The sequence below is a fragment of the Thamnophis elegans genome, chromosome 4 (assembly GCF_009769535.1).
Source record: "Thamnophis elegans isolate rThaEle1 chromosome 4, rThaEle1.pri, whole genome shotgun sequence".
In the NCBI taxonomy this organism is placed as follows: domain Eukaryota; kingdom Metazoa; phylum Chordata; class Lepidosauria; order Squamata; family Colubridae; genus Thamnophis; species Thamnophis elegans.
The window spans coordinates 47,194,138-47,215,272 of record NC_045544.1 but is presented as its reverse complement, the minus strand read 5'-3'; the positions used below and the strand labels follow the sequence as shown (position 1 = coordinate 47,215,272).

The 21,135-nt window shown below is 39.3% G+C and overlaps 1 protein-coding gene and 1 long non-coding RNA gene across 3 annotated transcripts in view; one reads left to right on the top strand and one right to left on the bottom strand.

Annotated features, from left to right (window-relative positions):
* The first annotated feature begins 2,141 nt into the window (after nucleotides 1–2,141).
* Nucleotides 2,142–21,135, top strand: part of TXLNB (taxilin beta) — a 29,848-nt gene continuing 10,854 nt past the window's right edge. The window contains 8 exon segments of the mRNA XM_032216498.1: nucleotides 2,142–2,740; nucleotides 6,155–6,216; nucleotides 6,219–6,248; nucleotides 9,623–9,793; nucleotides 11,463–11,657; nucleotides 12,913–13,032; nucleotides 16,288–16,362; nucleotides 18,160–18,252. Of these exon segments, the coding sequence (XP_032072389.1) occupies nucleotides 2,317–2,740; nucleotides 6,155–6,216; nucleotides 6,219–6,248; nucleotides 9,623–9,793; nucleotides 11,463–11,657; nucleotides 12,913–13,032; nucleotides 16,288–16,362; nucleotides 18,160–18,252 (1,170 nt within the window). The 5' untranslated portion in view covers nucleotides 2,142–2,316.
* Nucleotides 14,267–18,173, bottom strand: LOC116508045. 2 transcript variants are annotated; one of them, XR_004255269.1, is made up of 3 exons: nucleotides 17,692–18,173; nucleotides 16,543–16,584; nucleotides 14,267–16,424 (listed from the first exon to the last, which is right to left on the bottom strand). It is a non-coding gene; the product is annotated as an uncharacterized LOC116508045 (long non-coding RNA). The 2 variants fall into 2 exon arrangements; XR_004255268.1 differs by having other exon boundaries at nucleotides 16,543–18,173.

The window sequence follows — 21,135 nt, the reverse complement described above, 5'->3', positions numbered from 1 at the left end:
TGGAGATCTGAAGGAAAATGAGGAAGTTATTTTGGACATTCTTGAGGAAAAAAAGACCCAAACAAGATGCTTAAATAGCAGACCATCTCTATCCCTGTCATTCCAGAAACATACATGTTACAGAGAGGATACCTTCCCAATGGTGTACTTCAGTGCAAGGCATTTTGTATTTTTCAGTCAGCAATAAGAAGCACCAAAAAAGCAAAACAGACAGATTTCAAGTAATTTTTAAAGTTTTTTTTTCCAAATCAATAACAAAAAAGGAAAAAGATAGAACTGTTGTGGGATAAGAGCAGCCATGCTGGTGTTCTTTTAAAACTATGTGATAAGTACAGAGTAGTTATTTCTGGATAACAACAGGAAATAATAATATAAGCAATTGTATGGAAGAGTATTCTGTGCTTTCTTTAAAGACATCAAATATGCTCTGAGCTGAATTCCCATTGGGCATACCCAGACAAAGTGCTAAGTAGTGTGGTAGTGTGATCTGGAATATATTGGAGTTAATGACTCTTCAAGAAATAAGCAGGGCTCTTGCTGTTGTTAACTTGGCTATCTGCTTCTTGCACCCAGGCTATTCTTGGCTTGTTTAAGATAGCTAGGAGGTCATCTATAATGAGATTCAAATGGTGGCCTCTTTGAGAGACGAATGGTGCTGAAGGCCTTGAAAGTGGCTGGGGTATATCCCATCCTCAAAAGGTCCAATTATTCTAGATGAGTATCATCCTGTCTCCAACCTTTCCTTTTTAAAGAAGATTGTTGGCATTTCTTCAACAGGCTGGAATTTCAGAGGATCCTGGAGAAAGCAGATTATCTGGATTAAATTCAGTCAGGGTTCAGGATGGGTTTTACATGATGACTTATGGTGGAGCCAAGATGGGGATGATATATCAGCAGCTTTCAATACCACTGACCATGGTATCCTTCTGGACCAAATGTAAGGGTAATTTTCTTCCTTCTGTGGTCATGTGGGCAGCAAGGCTATACACCAAAGACACACAGACCATTGTTAACTTCCCACCGAAGTGGAAGCAATAACAATAGCACTTAGATTTTATATATCACTCCATAGTGCTTTATAGCTTCCTCTAAGTGATTTACAGAATCAAGCATATTGTCCCCAAAAATCTGGGTCTTCATTTTACCCACCTTGGAAGGATGGAAGGCTAAGTCAGAATTGAACTGCTGGTAGTCAGTAGAATTAGCCTCCAATATTGCATTCTACCTATTGGCAACTGGCATGTATTTATGATGGTTGCAGTATCCCGAGATCATGCAGTATCCCCAGACCTTTTGCGACTTTCTGACAAAGGTACCTGTTTAGTCCTCGTAGTTATGAATGACAGCCAGCAACAGCCAGGGCATGCCTAATTTGCTCTGGCGCGGCATGGCTGAGCGCGGGCTGTCAGACGCGCAGCTATTGGCCTCCCTGCTTGACAACTCCGTATAAATAGCTGTCAAGCAGAGGGGAGGTCCCTGCCTACCGCTAACTTGTCTGCTGTTCAGTTCTGTTAATAAACTGCTGTTGACTTACCTCAGGAGCCTCCTGCCTCTTTCCTTCAGGGAACTTATCAGTACCTATTAATCTACTCACGTGTGTATGCTTTCAAACTGCTAGGTGGACAGAAGCTGAGGGAAGGAACAGGAGATCACCCTGTTGTGCTCCTGTTTCAGTTATGTTCACACAATGTTCGTGCTGGGTAGGAATTCAAGTGCAGCCCATGTGCAAGCTACCTAGTTCAACAAGGCTGTCATAAGATTATATCTATTGGGCTCTTGGGCAGTGGCGCGATTCAAATTTTTTACTACCGGTCCTGTAGGCTTGGGAGATCTGGCTTGGTGGGTGTGGCAGCAAAGGATACTGTAAAATATCCATTCCCTCCCAACTTCAAGGGAATGTTACTGCAAAATCCCCATTTCCTCCTGATCAGCTGGGACTTGGGAGGCAGAGAATAGATTGGGGCAGGGCCAGTCAGAGGTGATATTTACCGGTTCTCTGAACTACTCAAAATTTCCACTACCAGGTCTCCAGAACTGGTCAGAACCTGCTGAATTCCTCTTCTGCTCTTGGGACAGAAACATTTCATCTTTTCATTGTGATGCTATATTTTATTATTTATTACTGAGATTATATACTTGCTATTACGTTAGAAGTGTAGAAAATACTGAGAATACCTACATAAACCTGTACATAAATACATTTCTGAACAGAAACATTGCCATATGGGAAAAGCGAACTAAAACTGTCTACTTCTGCATCAGTTGTTTTGCCTCGTGTTTGTCTAAAACTGAGCTCTCTGCTGTCAGGTATCCAGCATGGACTATGACCAAAGCACCAGTGGCCAGCCTGAACAGCAACAATCACCTTCTGCGAACAACCCTGAAGATCTGCCTTCTCAGAATTACTTCGGGAAAGCAAGTGAGACACCGCTTCTTCAGTCCCCTGAGAACACAGCCCAGGCTCAGCCTGAAACAAAGCTCTGTGATGTATCTGAGGAGCTGAGCCAACAGCTGGAGGACATTATTAAAACCTACGGATCAGCTGCCTGTCTGGTGGAGGAAGGGAATATGAAAGCAACAGACGGAGCTGAGAAAGGAGAATTGTTTAGTCCCGAAGATGGGGTCTATGAAGATGGCCATGATGAGGCTGAGAAAGACCAGGCCCCTTTGGGGGATGGCTCAAAGGAGGCCAGTATTCCAAAAGAACAAAAACTGGAAAAGAAAATCTTGAAAGGATTAGGCAAGTAGTTAATCATGTAACTGAAGTGCAGAATTTAAATGGGAGTCTTTGCTTCTATCAAGGTAAACATGACAAGGGTCTTTGTAAAAGGTCAGCATTTGACACTGATCCCATGTGCTTTCTTCTCCACATTGCAAAAAAAAAAGGGTAGGATTTTTCTGAAAAATGGGGACTTGCTTTGTTTTCAAGTGAAATATTTGGAAAATTAGAAAAAAATTGAATTTTAGGCAACAATAATAATAGGAGTGAGCAGTAATTGATCAATAATGGGCACTTTTGTACGTTGGGCTCCAGATGTGCCAGTGTGTTCATTTTTATTTATCCTGCATTTCTTAGGTCAAGATACAATGCAGATGGGAATCTCCCCTCATTTTATTCCCACAGCAATTCCCTTTGAATCAATCAGTGAAGATTCAAAGTGAGGATTAAAATCACCCAATTAGTTCATTGATGGAATAAGAATTTGCATCTAGGTCTTCTCAGCCCAACATCCCAGTCTGTCACACTGGCCTTCTCAATCTTTTGATGTGTTAAATAATGCAATCTTCTCCTATGTAATGTCTATTACATAGACATGTAATAGACATTACATTCTATGAAACAAATGATATAGTTATTTTATTTTTATTGTTAAATGCATCCCTACCTTTCTGCTTATATACCCACTAGAAGGGCTTACAATAATGTAAGCAAAATGCAACAGTAAAATATACTGTATATACTCACAGATTAACTGAGAATTTTAGGCACCAACATACACCCCCCAAATTGGGTTCAGCTTATCCTTGAGTATGTACAATAATATTTAAAAGCTTGACTGGTGAGATCATTTTTCCATTGTCCTAAATGCTGAAAAAGTGGAGAGGCAAAAACGCCTCCTTACAAAGAGCTTTCTGAATCCTGAAAGTCATAAGAGGTACCGTGTTTTTCAGAGTATAATACGCACTGGAATATAAGATGCACCAAGGTTTTGAAGAGGCAAATTTTTAAAAAAGTAGGTAGGTAAATAGAGGAATAGAGAGGGAGAGAGAGAAATACAGTAGGTAGGTAGGGAGAAAAAGAGAGTAGTTAGGTAGGTAGGTAGATAAAGGGATAGAGAGAGAGAGAAATAGGGAGAGAGAAAAAGAGAGAGAGAGAAATACAGTAGGTAGGTAGGGAGAGAGAGTGTGTGTGTAGGTGGGTAGGTAGATAGAGGGATAGAGAGAGAGAAATAGAAGGAAATAGAGAGAAATACAGTAGGTAGGTAGGGAGATAGAGTGTGTGTGTAGATAAGTAGGTAGGTAGGTAGGTAGGTAGGTAGGTAGGTAGAGAGATAGAGAGAGAAATAGAGAGAGAGAAATACAGTAGGTAGGTAGGGAGAGAGAGTGTGTGTGTAGATAAGTAGGTAGGTAGGTAGATAGGTAGATAGGTAGATAGGTAGGTAGAGAGATAGAGAGAGAAATAGAGAGAGAGAGAAATACAGTAGATAGGGAGAGGGACAGAGAGTAGGTAGGTACGTAGGTAGAGGGGGAGAGAAAGAGAGAGAAATACAGTAGGTAGGCAGGGAGAGAGTGAGAGTAGGTAGGTAGATGTTTCCAGGTGTATTTATCCATGTGCTGGAGAAGGAAATAGCTGACAATCTGCAGCACCTAAGACTTAGTTTCTGCTGGCACAGTACTTGATCAATGTAATTCTCATCAATCATTTAAAGAGCTGTCCAAAAGGGAAAAAAAAGTTTTGCACTCTTCAAACCTCCCAAAAATGACCTGTTTTTTTTAAAGGCATAAATAGCCTTAGGGGGGCTTGCAGAGTGCTCTGCAGGGGCAAAAATGGGCCCATTTTTTGTCAAAAAATTGCATGCATAGCCTTATGGAGGCTTATAGAGTGCTGCTGAGGGCTTTGGGCACAAAAACGGTCCATTTTATGCTCATTTCTGTCCTCCCCAGCCCCCAGGAGCTCTCTGAAAGCCTCCATAAAGGTATGCACAGCCATTTTGGTGAAGGGGCGGGGCTTCGGGAGGCAAAAAATGCTGTATTTGATGTGTAAGACACACCCAGAATTTCAGCTTCTTTTTTGAGGAAAAAAGGTGCGTCTTATACTCCGAAAAATACGGCAGTCCTCGACTAATGACCACAATTGAGCCCCAAATTCCTGTTGCTAAATGAGACAGTTGCCCCATTTTATGGCCTTTCTTGCCACAGTTGTTAAGTGCCATTGCAGTTGTCACCTTAGTAATACGGTTTGTTAAGTGAATCTGTAGATTCTTTCATTAGACATGTCAGTTTTGCTATCTCCATCGGGTCCCTAATGTCACATATCCAATCTTCCAGGTGTGGATGTTCTTTATTTTTCCATTTATTTGTCCATTTCTGCCCATATAATTATCTTGCTGCATTTCATATCATATACACCATGCATTTTACTCAGTCCTTCTTTCATTAACTCTAATAAGTACAATTCTGCTTTCATCTGACAAGAGATTCTTATTATGAATGAAGGCAAATATATGTTTCCCAGGATAATGTGGCAGGATCGAATCTGAGTCTCAGAGACTGAGGTTCCCAGAACATGGGCTCCAGCACAACTCTTGAAAGCTTAGAAAACTAAACCTGGCCCCAGTTACTAACTCAGACTGGATTCCTATTATTTTCACCAATGTCCTTTGGATCGCTGACCCAAAATATTTTCGTCACTTTATAAGTCTGTTACATATGATATTATGTTTCATCCCCTCTTCCACATTTCCAACATTTATGATACTTGAAACATCCTTACACATTTTTGATAGTAATTTAATTTTAGTAATTTAATAAATTTGTATGCCGCCCAATCCCGTAGGACTTGATAGCTTCACAATTGTCAAATACCATCTATACATCAATTTGTAAAAACTTTCTCTTAAATTATTGCACAAAGTGAATTTAGTTTTGATGGGATTCTATTCCAAAGGACTTTCTCCAACCCTTTCATGTAGATGTTAATCCGCATAGGGAACAAGATAGAATTATATAGAACATGATTTGCTAGTGACAAGAAAATTGAATAGTAGTCCCTATGGTATTTTGTGGCTAAACCCTAATCCTAAAAGTCAGAATTGAACAGGACTGAAAAATAGGGCCCAACCCTAAGGGACATCCTGAAAATATAATATTAACATGTAGATTTCTGAATTATTTTAGCTTGTCCTCTTACAACATTATTATTTTAATTTGTGGGTAAAAAGTGGGTATAAAATTTCTTCAGCAATAGAAAAGGAGACCATGGAATGCATCATCAGCAGGTGTTCTATGCATCACCTTCCTGATCTTTTAAAATACAGAAGCAATAAAACCGAATTAGTCACAGTTTTCTGATTAAAATATATTCATACAATCTTAATTTTGTCTGATAATTCTCACTTTGATCATAGTCTGTTGTCCTATTTTCCTGATTCAGGAAAAGAGGCTACCCTGCTGATACAACATCTGACCAAGCTGAATACAGCAGAAGAAAAATTGGAGAGCTCTTATTTAAGAAGTATGCAGAACTGGTTAGTATGAAGATCCATTTGGGGGGGGGGGGAGGAACTGTTTAAAAAACATGTCTCTGGTGCAAAATGACCAGATTGCAACCTGACGGCAGATACAGTATATTTTTAAGATCCCTGATAAAGCATTGAAAATGCCATTTTAAATTTGGGGAAAGGAAAGTTCCTCCACTCATTTGCCTTTCTTAGTTATACTGTATAAGATACACAAGTATCATCAGTCATGCTTTTTGACAGGACAAGTAGTCGTACAGGTGAGTCTCAGTGGTGGGATTCCATTTTTTTTACTACCAGTTCTGTGGGTGTAGCTTGGTGGGCATGGCATGGCTTGGTGGGCGTGGCTTGGTAGGCATGGCAGGGGAAGGATACTGCAAAATCTCTTCTGATCAGCTGGAACTCGGGAGGCAGAGAATAGATGAGGGCTGGCCCAGTCAGAGGTGGTATTTATTGGTTCTCCAACTATTCAAATTTCTGTTACCGGTTCTCCAGAACTGGTCAAACCTGCTGAATACACCTCTGGTGAATCCATAATAGGAGATTTAGCTATATTCCGTCTGTTCCTTCATTGGAGACCCTTAAGGACTCAATATTGGCTTTATATATGTATAATAAAGCATCTAAACCTAGTATAATAAACTGGGACCTTTCTTCATAGATACTTCTCATAGCAGAACATGGCCTGGAAAATTCTATCCTAATCCCATTATTGTCTTTATTGGAATCCCTGCCGATACGTTGTCCTCAAGAGACTGAAATACTCTTGTAAATGGCTAGGCTGAGGGAACTCCAATCATCCTTTTCCTACTGGATTTCTCAATAGCCTTTGACCACAATATTCTCTGCCAGCTGGAAGATAAGCTTTGGAGGACAACCATACTAGAATGTTTCTTTTCCTTTCATAAGGATGTAATTCCAGTCAGTGACTTTGGGGGAAGAGAGGTCAGACCTTGAATACTCCAGTGAGGAGCTCCTGGGTCTTGACTCCCTCCTTCATTTTTTAAATATGTCTGAATGTAGTCTGTTAAGTCACACATTGCTTCAAAGGGAGGCATCACTAATATTTATGTTAATAAATATATATCTCCATCTGAGACAAATGGGGGCCCACTCCACTCCCAATGCATTTGAAGTTTGTCAGTATAGACAATAAGGGAGATGACCTTGACAGAAATATTCAAAAACTATTACATAGGCAAAGAGAGATGAAGCATTACTTAACCTTGGAGACATGATTATATTTGGAAGTAACTTGAGGCAAATAGCTACATGATTCACTGGGATATAAGAAGAAAAAGCAGGATTCAAGATTCTGTTATTATAACTTACTTTAATAAATTGTAGTTGTGGTTTTTCTATGAAGTCAATTTCCAGATCTACCTACGTAGTGGGCCGCCTATCCAAGTCTGGAAGGGGAAAAATGGGTTCAGACTCAACCCAAGAAAAATGGTTGTTAAATTAGAAAGCAAAAGATTGCATTAACTTTAATTCTAGACAAGGTTGTCTTTTTCTTGAAAGAACCGATCCACAATCTAGAGATTTATCTGGAATCATAGTTCCTACTGGAAGTGACCATGATCAAAAAGCTCTTTCCTCAGTTTTGTTTACTGCACTGGTTGTGGCCCATTCTTGGAATGGAGGGGGGGGGGGCACTGAATACAATCACTCATATTGTTGCCTCTCACCTGGATTACCTTAATTCATATTAAATGGGGCTGCCCTGGATCCAGAATCTTCAGCTGCTACAGAATGGACCTGCCTGTGTGATAAGAGGACAGACCCATTAGCCCCTGGCAGTTTGTTTTTGAGTATACTTCTAGGGTTAATCATCTATTATCACCTATTTTAAGTTGAGTCTACTCATCTGATGCATGCAAGTGAAGAGTACTTTTCAAGGGGAGAACTGAGCCGAGGTGGCGCAGTGGTTAAATGCAGCACTGCAGGCTACTTCAGCAGTTCTGCAGTTCGGCTGTTCAAATCTCACCGGCTCAGGGTTGACTCAGCCTTCCATCCTTCCGAGGTGGGTAAAATGAGGACCCGGATTGTTGTTGGGGGCGATATGCTGACTCTGTAAACCGCTTAGAGAGGGCTGAAAGCCCTATGAAGCGGTATATAAATCTAACTGCTATTGCTATTGCTATTCCATCTATGGAGACTTCTAAAAAAATGAGATTTGAAAGCAGGCCATCCATTCAGTGGTTCCTTTCTATGGAAAGCTTGCCCTTAAAGGAAAATGGATTGCCTTCCCTTGTGATCTTCTGAAAGCTTGTTGAGGCCTATATATTTCAGAACGTCTTTAGACTGCAATAATATTACCATGGCATATTCATTGTGCTGTGTCATATGCAGGGCAACAAAATTTTAGATCCCAATTTTGTTACCCTACATATGACACAGCACCATGAATATGCTATGGTAGAATTATTGCAGGGCTATGCAGTCATTTTTTTTTATTATATTCTTGTTGTTATGAAGAATTGCTGGCCTGTAGACTGTTAATTAGTCAGCTTGATAAAAGAGGTATTGTAGGAGGAGAATTATAGTCTATGACTGAAAACAAATCAAGAATCTGTAGCACCTTTACCAACTAACAATCTTATTAAGTGCTTTTGGCACTTTTATTTCATGTATTTATTTATTCAATTTCCATAGTCACCCATTTCAATTCAGTTAACTAAGTGGCAAACAATATCATAATAATGAAAGCCATAAAACATTTAAAAAGTTATATTATTATATATTCCTTGTTACATATAATCTATATAAAATCCAAGTGGGATTGGACACACAAATTCCTTTGATCACACTTGGCCAATAAAGAATTGATCTGTTCTGTTCTACATGTATGAAAGTTGTTAGTTGGATTTTATCATAAGCCTTGAAATAAATTGTGCTAGATAGAAAAGGTATTACCAGATTTCTGAATAAAAGAGATGTAAAATTCTTCATTCATAAATGCATTCTCTGCCATCTATTCCATCTCCCATCACTTAGCCAGAATTTTTAACATTCCCTCTTCCAGGCATCAAACTGAATTGCACATCACTTAATTTTACTTTAAACATTAATTGGGGTGATCCTTGATTTCTCGTTTAATTTTGGTGTGAATGAAACCAAGCCAAACATTTTGGGTATTTTTTTTCCTCATTCGTCACCTATCCACTGCCATTGCAAATTAGAAAATCTATTTTTAAAGATTATTTGGAAGAAAATTAGCTTTTTTTCTTCTATGAAATCTAAATAAATTCCACTTACAATTTCAAATATTCATGTTACTTGCAGAGGAGTGTGTGTGTGTGTGTTGTCTATTAAATGCCTAAGAACAGCCTTGTTCCAAGATCTCTTGTTTTCCTTATTTATTCTTGTCAACATACTTTCAGTTGGAAGAACATCGTTCTGAACAAAAAAAGCTGAAGTATCTGCAGAAAAAACAGGCCCAGCTCATGAAGGAAAAAGACCAATTACAGAGTGAACACAGCAGAGCCATCCTGGCCCGGAGCAAATTGGAGAGTCTTTGTAGGCAACTCCAAAGACACAACAAAACCCTGAAGGTAATGAGAAAAGAAGATCTTTAGGGGAGGTCAGGAGGAAAAGTTACGTTCACTTGACATTCTTAGTTGGTTCACAATAGATTGGTAAGGATCTTTCACTCTTAAATATTGGACATTAGTAGCAACAAAATGGTTTCCTGCTTCTGTCTAAACTGTACTCTGGAAAGAATTAAAAGCTGCTTCTGTATTGTGCCTAATTTAATTTTGTCTCCTGGATACCCACTTTTATCTAAAACAACTGAAGCCTGATTTACAGACATATAACCCAGATTATTCCATTGATATCTCCAGTGGCAATGCATGGAAACTGGTGCTGTTATCATGCTTTTCTTCAGTTTTATGTGCATCAACAAAGTGTGAGGTATATGAGTGGCCCAGTGATGGGATTCAAATTTTTTTATTTCCGGTTCTGTGGCATGGCTTGGTGGGTATGGCGTAGCTTGGTGGGCGGGCTTGGTGGGCATGGCAAGGGAAGGATACTGTAAAATCTCCATTTCCTCCGATCAGCTGGGGCTCAGGAAGCAGAGAATAGATGGGGGGCAGAGCCAGTCAGAAGTGTTATTTACCAATTCTCTGAACTACTCAAATTCAATTTCTATTCCTCAAGAAATAAAATAGTCAATAATGCAACTACAGAAATTGGTCCCAGTCTCATGTCGGCCACTATTAGATCATTGCTCCTTCTAGCTTTAAGATGCCAAAAGTAATGTAAATACATGTGCCTGGCTGCAGATGTGTCCTACATCTAATGTAAGCTAATGTATAATAATTAAAGCAGCATCCAAAGCCCAATAAGTACAGTATAAGCTCAGATATATAACAATCCTTAATCATCCTTCGCTGATTTCAGAAAATTAATACTGGACCTAGCTGATATTTTGTTGGAAAGATACCAAGAAATCATAGGATCATATGTTACATGTAGAAGATTTTTTTAAAAAAATCTTGGAGGACTGCAATTGCAAACAATTTCCAGAGGACCACATAAAATTATAACGTTTCCATAAATTTCCATGAATAATAAAGTTTTCATGAATAATACTACCTTACCTTAATCCTAGAAATCTGGTGTTTTCTTATACTCCCTTGAGCCCTACACGTCTGGGAGAGAATCAACCTAGAATTAATTTCCTGACTGTTAGAACAATTAATCAGTGGAACGGCTTTGCCTCCAGAGGTTGTGGGTTATCCATCACTAGAGGTTTTTAAGAAGAGATTGGACAACCATGTGTCTGAAATGGTACAGAACAGTGGTTCTCAACCTGTGGTCCGTGGTCCCCTGGAAGGGCCTTGATATCATCACAGGAAGTCTGAAAGGCTTGAAGAAATGTTATGATTTCAACCTTGAATTAAATCTTGGGCAATCCATGGTCCATGGCCACAAAAGGTATTTAGAGGGTCCATGGTGAAGAAAAGGTTGAGAACTAATGTACAGAGTTTTCTTCTTGAGCAGGAGATTGGACTAGGAGACCTCCAAGGTCCCTTCCAACTCTGTTATTCTGTTAAAAGAAACCAAAAGGTAATTTGCTCATTACCACTGGGATAATACTATAATAGTACAATGCTATTGGGGTAGCAGCTGGTGAAGAGGAATAGGAATCTGCTTTTCTACTTCTTTCTGGATGAAGCTGCAATGATGAAGAGGGCTGACTCAATTGTTGCATTACAGGAGGAGACACTTCAGCGAGCAAGAGAAGAAGAAGAAAAGAGGAAGGAGATCACGAATCATTTCCAGGGCACACTGAATGATATCCAGGCACAGATTGAGCAGCAAAGTGAGAGGAACATGAAGTTATGCCAGGAAAATTCTGAGCTGGCTGAGAAACTGAAAAGCATCATTGATCAGTATGAAGTCAGAGAGGAGGTAATAGCAATGTGACAAGTAGCCTTTGTTTAGCACTGCCTCAAAGAACAATCGTTTGCAGTTACATCTGTGATAAAAATTTTAAAAAATAACTCTGTGACCAATCCTTTCATTTATACACTCACAGGTCTGTAAAGCAAAAGAAAACTGAAGTAATGTCATAAGTACAATCGCATTTTAATTTAGTGACCACTTCACTAAACAACCAAGTGACTGGTTCCAATTATGGTTGCTATACAAGGATGCCCTGCATTCTCTGGGATGTTTCTCCAAAGTTGAGAGTTATACTTAGTCTTATGGCACTGGAGTAATAGTAACTATCCTTCTGTCCCAGACTGTAAATGTTACAGGTATTTTGCAAATTATGCAAAATCAATAAGCATTTATTCCCCTTGCAATTTCCAACTTTACTAAAGCTAAACAGTCTAAGCTATACTTTGGACTACTAGGGGTTTTGCCTGTCGTCTGTTTTTGTGCATTGTACCTTAATGATGAGTTCTTGAGATGTTTGGGGATTTTCTTTCATCTCTTTCCTAAAGAATAGAGCTATTAGAGTAGTTTTGTTATGTGTTCTTCAGCTATCATGCCATAGAACTTTTATTCTGGTCTCAATCCTTGTAGTTTAATCATTCCATTTTGTTTGTATTTAAACAACTAATGTATTTATTCAACAAGTCTGAGGATCAGTAAGTTAATTGAAGCCCATGAGGTGTTGTTTTATTGCTGATTGAGTTTGCCTCCATTATAAGTTTTTATATGGTTGTAGTTTGATGCTTATTTTGGTATTGTGCTTTTTATGTAATGTTAGTCACCTAGAGTTGCTATGGTGAAATGTGCAGCCATATAAATTGAATAAATAAATATATCCAGGAAAATAAACATGTTTGGAATGCTACAAATGAATTTCAGCAGCTATAGAGAAATTATGATGCATAAACTAAGAAAATTCTATTTACTTGATCTTGTGTAGCTTGTAATTTTACAGTTGTTTTTATAGGGGATACTTAATATCTTTAAATAATTTAAAAATCTACAACCTCCAACAAGCAGGTGAAATAATTTTGCAACACTTCCGCTGTTTTTCGTATGTTGTTAACAGTGAAATTCTGTACTTGCCTACTCAAAAAATAATTCCCAATGAGACTTACAGCATTCTCAAATTCATAGAGATGGTACAGTTCTTACTCATGTACTCTAGCGTTCACCCCATCTCTGTATCTCTCTCTCTCTCTCTCTCTTTTCCCCCCCCTTCCAGCATCTTGATAAAATATTTAAGCACAGGGAACTTCAGCAGAAACTGGTAGATGCCAAGTTGGAACAGTCACAAGAGGTTATGAAGGAAGCTGAAGACAGGCATCAGCGAGAAAAGGAATATGTATTCATTTTTTCTTTAGTTGTTTATGTATAGTTTGTGTTCACGTCTGAAATGTTGTTTGTTTGCTTGTTTGTTTGATATCATGTCCTTTATTTTTTACAACTCAAGTCGTAAAATATTCCTGTCTTCTATTTTATCCACATCAACTTTCTGAGGTTGGACTGGGGTAGAATGACTGGCCCCAAGTCGCCCAGAAGGCTTTCATACCTGAGGCCTAGAATTGATGGCCTCACATTCTCTCACACACACAGAGCAATGAACTCATTTGTCTTGATATTTGACATTTTTCCTTAGGACAGGGGTGTCAAACTTGCCATAGCATGTCTTCACGTGATGTATCACAACTTTTTCCCCCTTTGCTGAAATGTGGGGTGGGCATGGCCAGCGCGTGCAACCGGCCTGCGGGCCGCAGGTTTGAGATCCCTGCCTTAGGAGTTCTAGGTGTACCTATAGTCTTCCATTATTTTTTCTGGAATTTTGTGATTAGTATTAGTTGAGTTAAGATATGATCTATCCAGAGATTGCTTAACTCCATAACTGAGTAATAATTTGAACCCATATTCTTCCTATCCAAACTACTATCGGTTGTTCTCATTTAACATGCTCAGCGACCATTTGAAATTATAATGGTGCTGAACCATTATATGATACTTATGAAATATCCTTGTACTTAGTTTTAATAGATCCATTGACAAGCTGTCTATTTTTAAATTAAAATATCTCAGTAGGTTATGATTCAAAAATTCATTTGAATGTTTAACAGATTTTGCAATAGTATCTACAGCATAATATATTCTTTGCGGCATACCAAATGAGGAAAAAGCTGATCATTAGAGTTTATATCAGCCCAAAATGCTTTTGCTTTGAAATTGCTTAAAGTTGCATTTTGCATTAGCAGCAGAATAACTCTGCTGCCACCTGGTGGCCTTCATGTTTATTTGCTGCTTCTTGGCATGCAATCCAGCTCAATTCTCCTATAATTTAAAATAATTTTTAAAAGTATTGATCATATTCAAAACATATGTAATGCAATGCTCAAAGATTAAATATCCTTTAACCCAAACTTTGGTAAATATTGTTCAGTAGAAAAAATTCCTTTTCTACATTTGTTTAAAAATTTATTATTTCCCACATCCCTCTCACACAGAAACAATTTTAATTTTTCATTGCAAAATGGTGTGATTATGTGATACACTCCAAGAAGTAGGTGAGGACAAAATAAAAAAGAAACTGATTCAATATAAAAATTAAAACTAATTTTATTTGCATTAATTTTATTTACATTAAATTAAGAGCATATTACTTAAATGTACCGTAGTTTATAATTAACCACTTCCATGAATATAATTTCCTTCAATTCCAATGAAAAATTACAATCTAATGTGAACTTCTGGGAGGGACTCCAACACAGCCAATATTTTTCACCATCCACAGGCTCTGGAGGCTTTCCCCACCCTGCGGAAGACCGAAAATCAGCTGACCAGCGCATGCCTCAGATATGGCTCCGAGTGCCACCTGTGGCACGCATGCCATAAGTTCGCCATCATGGTCCTAGGGCAACACCTTACACTTCTGATCCACAAGTTGCATTAGTTGCCAGTTTACTTCCAGGTTCAATTCAAAGTGCTGGTTTTAACCTTTAAAGCCCTTCATGGCATAAAAGCAGGTTACATGAGGGATCACCTCTGCCCATTTGTATCAGCCCATCCCATTAGGTCACAGAGAGAAGGCATGCAGTGGATACCTTGGCCAGAAAATTACATTTGGTAGATCCTAGGAGATATGCCTTCTCTGCTGTAGCACCTGCAATACAGAATATCCATTCCTCCTGATTGGCGCATTCCTTTTGATTTTTTTGAACAGTCTTCCAGATTTGGTTATGGTGCCAAGTCAGCAGCTGCTAGAGAATCAAACATTTGTCTCAGTAACTTCACTGTTGAGGGAGGCCATTTTTATCCTCTCTTCTATTGAGCATAATACTATGTTTAAAATCCACAATATTTTTGTTTGTATGTTTATTACTGTGGATTTGTTTTTAATCTGCTATTCTATTGGCTATTTTATCTATTCTTTTGTGCCACCCAAAGTTCCCTTTGGTGAGATGGACAGCTATATAAATTTAATTAATAAATAAAAATGAAATAACATTAGCCCTTCTTTATTTCTAGGAGCAAATAAAAACAACCAACTGCATTCAGGAATTGTATATTCTTTATGAGTTGGCTTTCCCTTCCATCATATTTTATTAATAAAAGCACCAATACCAGCGCAGAACTTTTCTGATTTGGAAGATAACTCCAGGCGATACAATTCGCTTTTAAAAATAAATGTTAATTGAAAATATTGCTTTGAACAGTTGCTTTTATTACAAGTAGCTCCCAGATTTGTCTTGTAAATTAAATGTGTCAAGTTGAGCTGTAGAGTAGAGAGGGCAAAATAAAACTAATTAATGAGCCAGAACAAATTACACATAGAAGCAGTTTCTGCCTCATCTGTTCTATTTGGTTATGGCAGGTAAAAACTAATTCCAGTTGAAATAGGAAATAGGTGGCTATGCGGCTCTGGCAAAACATTAAGCATTATCAAAATGTGGATAGTTTGCAGGATTAAGAATTAAGTCTGAAATTTAGATCTCAGAATATTTGTCACCCCACTTTAACAGTCATTCCCTCTGCTTTGCTATCAACCTCACCACGCTACATGGATTTTATTTTAATCTTTGTTGTTTCTCACCAAAGCATGGAGGATTTTAAAAGGACAAAGTTCTGAAAACCTCATGAAAAGCCATATGAGGATTTTATTAGATTTATAGCGCTTATTTTAAAAAACATTGCCTAGAGGTGAAGACACTCATCTCCCACTCGGAAGGTTGAGCGTTCAATCCTAGGTAGCGACAGATGTTTCTCTATCAGGATGTAAAGTGTAAATAGCTGCTGAGAATTCAGCATAGGTGTCGGGAAGGGCATCTAGCTAGTAAATACTCAGCTTCATTCAGTCACCCTGACTCCACCCCGATAAAAAGGGATTACAGGGCCATAAAAAGAAGAAAGAAAGAAAAAACGACTATACTATGTTACCAGAACAAAAAGACTTGTTTAAAAAAGTAATTTCATATATTTTTTGGATTCCATTCATTTCATTAGATATTAATCAAACATGCAATATTTTACAAATAGCAAAGATTTGCAAAGATTTTTTTAAAATGTGAATTACTTGATCTTTCAAATATTGTATGCATTCTTAAATCCCAAATAGCTACTTACCCAAGCAGCAGAATGGAAACTACAGACAAAAATGCTAAAGGAACAAGAGACTGTTCTCCGGGCTCAGGTAAAATAAGGCCATTGTTTCTATTATGTACTTTTTCCAACTGGTCCTGTTCAACTTATTAGCTGTGTAAAAGTGGATAAAATATAGCTAATCTTATTTATGTTCAAATCCTCTGAAAGTATACGGGTAGCATGCAGTAGATTAAATCGTTATGAATTATTACCATGGAGCAGTCCATACCTTTTATTGGAAACTGTGTTTGGATATCGCAATCTAATTAACCTGGAATTGAGAAAAATTGAGGAAATTTGACTTATTTTTCTTGTCTTTCTTCCATCTATTCCTTTTTATTTTAAAAAAATATTCTCTTAAAAAAAAAAAAAGATTTAAAGCCAGCATGCGCTACTCTGTTTCATGTCTAGAATGAATTCATGAAATTCAGCAAATGTTAGATGTTTACCATTTTTTACCATCCATTTTTATTATTAAGGAATATATTAATTTATGGAATCAACAAGCATTTGAGCCAACCTATGCTATAACAGCTACAACAACAGAGGTCAAAGAGTAATTGAAATTATGCAATGTTATATCAAGGATGGTTGAATATTTGAAGCTGGGTTTTGTCCAAGATAGGAAAAGCAGTGAAAACAAAAAATATTTTGTCCTAATTACACATATTAGCTCCCAAACTTCATATAGCTAAATAAGTGGGATTATCTACATCTGTTTAGCATTTAGGAACATCTTAAGGCAGGGGTGTCAACTCAAGGTCCGGGGGCTGGATCCAGCCCACAAGGTGCTTAAATCTGGCCCGAAGGGCCACCCTGGAAACAGCAAAGGACCAGCACACATTGCTTCTGCCAGCTGAGCTCAGGAGGGACACCTCCATTTTCACTGACAGACGGTTGCAGGATGCAATCGCAGCCGGAAACGAAACTTGCATGGGCCCGATTTCAATGGCAGAAGGTCGTAGGAAGCCTTTGCAGCCAAAAATGTGCTCGGGAGTCTGTTTTCACCGGCAGAGCCCTTGGGCCACCACAGGCACCCCCAAAACATGTGATATTGAGTTGGCCACGCCTCCAAGGTCAAACACAACCGGATGTGGCCCTTAATGAAATAGAGTTTGACACCCGTCTTAAGGGCTAGCAATTTGCAATTTTAAACATTAGAAATAGTGAAATTGTTAGGAAACTATTCTTTATGCCATGTTGATCATGTAAGGCAGGGTGTCAAACTCGCAGCATCACGTGACAGTGTGACTTTTCTCCCTTTGCTAAATCGGGCGTCCGTGGCCAACATGTAATGCATCTGGCCCGGGCTGCGAGTTTGACACCCCTAATATAAGACATTGGATTCCTTTATCCCAATACTAGCACCCTCTCTTACCTGGGTCAGCAGGGCAGGGAGAGGCAACCTATGGCACTCCAATTTATTGCTGGAAATCCAAGTAGCCTGGAGAAACATGAAGAATTCTGGGAGCTGAATTGTGAGGAATTATTTAGTAAAAAAAGTTTAGTAAATGCATCTGGAATGCCTACAAGCTGTCATAATTACCTAACTCTTCAGAAGGAAAAGCTAATGAATCTCCTTAATATAAGTTCCTTTAGGATCCTCCCACTCCTTAGTTACACCACATCCCAATTTTTCAGGAACATCTTGATTTTACAGACAGCTTTGAAGAGGAGGGAAATTTCTTTTTCCACAAACTTTTAAGATACCTTTAAATTCCAAGCTAAAAGTTTCATCTTACTATCTTTCTGCAATCTTTTGAATTGAACTGAACTGAATTGAGTGCTCTTATTGTGCAATGGTGTGTGTAACTGACCACTCTCCTCCCTCCCCCTTTGATTGCAGCTGACACTCTATTCTGAACGTTTTGAAGAATTTCAGAAAACGCTAACAAAAAGCAATGAAGTGTTTGCCAACTTCAAGCAAGAAATGGACAAGGTGGGTTACACATTGCATTTCCACCCTAGGCTTTCCATGTTGTTAAATGACATCACTGAATGTCTTTCAAGTTGATTTTATTTGGTTTTCAAGGCTTTCCAACATTTTTTTATTTATAAAGCTATAACTTCTTTACTGATAATCTAAGGATCTGCTGGAAATTAGATTTCTCTCTCATGATTCCAGATATTTAGATCAGTTCATTTATTTAGCTTTTGTTGTATAAAATCTTGAGGTTTTGGTTGGTTGGTTTCGCTAGTAAAGAATATAAAATAGGGCTGGAGCTTTCAGGGTTTTAGAAACCACTAATCAAATAAATAGATGGTTTAGTCATGTGTAGACTGGGAGTAACTATTATGTAGTTTATGGCATTTTCCAGCCCTTCCATTTATCCTTCAGAGTTCTCCAATGTCACAGCTTTCAAATACAGTGACAATTGATGATACAATTTTCTTCAAGTTTTAGAAAGGAATGCTTATTTTTAAAGGCCCTGTAAGGGGATAAATACAAAATTCTGTCCTCACCATTTCTGATGATATCAGTGTAGTACAATTCTCTGAACTTTGAGTTTGCGGCATAATATGAAAATGTCCGTGTTAGAGACATAAAATGTTCATGTTGTAAATATTAAGGCCATTTGTATTACTATGATTTATTTGCAAAACATGGGACTCTGAAGGTCATAGCATTAGCCATAATAAAATGAAGGTCATAGCATTAGCCATAATAAAAACTGTATTTATAAACACAACTCCCTACTTTGTTCTAATGCCATTCTTTTAGTTCACTTGCTTTGTTATCTTCTTGTAAGCATTTTCATTTAGAGACATGAAAAGACTGTGAAGTTCTTGATAATCCTGGTTTATCAAACTATGAAAGAAACCCTACTGCTAGGAGCCACACACCATGTTTTAAAAAGCTCAGGAAAGAGTTATCAGATGATAGAATCATTAATTCATTTGGTTACATTTATAATAGTTCAGAATGTTAATGGAATAGAATTAAATGGTATTAAACTGAAGAACAGATTCTTATGAAAAATGTTTCATGCTGATGTCAACCCTACAAACTATTTAAGAAGCTGATAATTGGCATGTTTTCAGTTTATTCACTGTTTGGAATTATCCACAAAATCGCCACTAAGTTGTCATTGTATTATTCTTTTTTTTTAAAAAAAAAGTGGAAAACACATATAAATTGATTATGCTATTGCAATAGCATTCTATGTAATCACCTACTTCTGCTAGCCTAATAGGGGGGAAAATCAAGTGTTATATCTGTATTCACATGCTTCTGTTTTGTAATATTACATACAGATTAATATTTACTTTGATGATCTCCACAAAGGGAAAAAAAGATCAAAGATATCAGCTTTATAGTACTTCAGCAACTGCATAGTCATATGTATTTATTATGGACCTTTGATTTTCCCAATAGATATTTTTAATCTGTCTAACGTGGATTCATAAACCTTTGCACATTTCAACTATTCTATCTTCATAATGTGACCACAGAAATCAAAATATGAATGTTAGGGCTGTCATCAAAATTCAGCTCTTGGGTACCAGGAAGAGGATGGAGTAGTAATCCCTCCCCTCCTGCCCGGGGGACACCTGTTCTATGGCGTTTATCTCCAGGAGGTGAAGGACCTCCTGGTCCATCCGCTCCCTTTTTACCGGGCAGGAGGGAATGGGGTACCTGATGAAGTTCCTGGGGGGAGGGGAAAGAAACTCCAGTGAGAGGCCCTCCCTGATGGTCTGAAGCACCCAAGCATCCTCTGCCGTCTGGGCCCAATGGGAGGCGAACAACTGGAGTCGACCCCCTATGGGAGACAACATCGGGGAGTCACTTGGACTTGCGAAAGGGCCTATTGGAGGCCCCACCGTGGTTGAACTTACGGAACCCATATTGCTGCCTCCCCGTCGCGAAAGGGAGACCTCTCCTGCGCCCTCTCCCCTGACTGCCGGAGGACCTGTTGGAAGGGTTAAAGGCAGTAGACATGGAGGGCTCGGAGGCACGAAAGGACTGCCTCCTATGATAGTGGAAGGGCTTGCGGTCCTGCTTCTTGGAAGTCGAGGGCAAGACTTTCCTCGTCCTTAGACTCTATGAGGAAAGGGTCCAACACCTCCCCGAATAGTTTGACACCCTTGAAGAGCGCCGCAGCCAGCTTCCACTTATGTTTTTGGTCCGCCTGCCAGTGGCAGAGCCAAATTAGGTGACGGGAGGTAACATTCGACGCTAGGGCCCTGGACGCAAACTTGGTAGCATTAAGTGAGGCGTCCGCGGCATACTGAGCCGTCGCAACCGTCTTAGAGACGTCTTGGTGAAGGCGAGCATCATCAGCCGAGAGCTTGCGTTGGAGTTCCCGCAGCCAGATCACGACACGGAGGACTCAAGTGAAGGGTGGCGCACACGCTTTGGCAGTGGAGGGCCAGACTGGGCGTGCTGAGGGGGGCCTGAGGACGGAGGTTCACGCTTCCGCATGGCAGCCTCGACGGCCTTAGCAATGGCCCTGTCCACCACCCTTTGCATGCTAGGGGATAATTCGGAATCAGAGTCAGACCCCGAATCCATATCCAGATCAGCAGGCTCCCCTTGAAGAGGAAGGGAACCTGCAGGAGGAATAGATCCAGAAGGCTCCATAGGGCCAGGAGGGAGTAGGGGAAGATGGAGCCAAGGATCTGCCAGGAGATAGTTCCTGCGATCCAACCTCCTCGGCCAACAAGGCTGCGGGGTCCTCCCTGGAAGGGGGCGGGGCTGAGGATCCCCCAGGGGTAGAAGATGGGGGGACATCCCTCTCCGCCAGGCGCCTGGCCCTCTCAAATTGCTTGTCAAGGGCCCTCTGGCGCCTTTCGGCGTCCCTAGCCTTGGCCACAGAGGGGG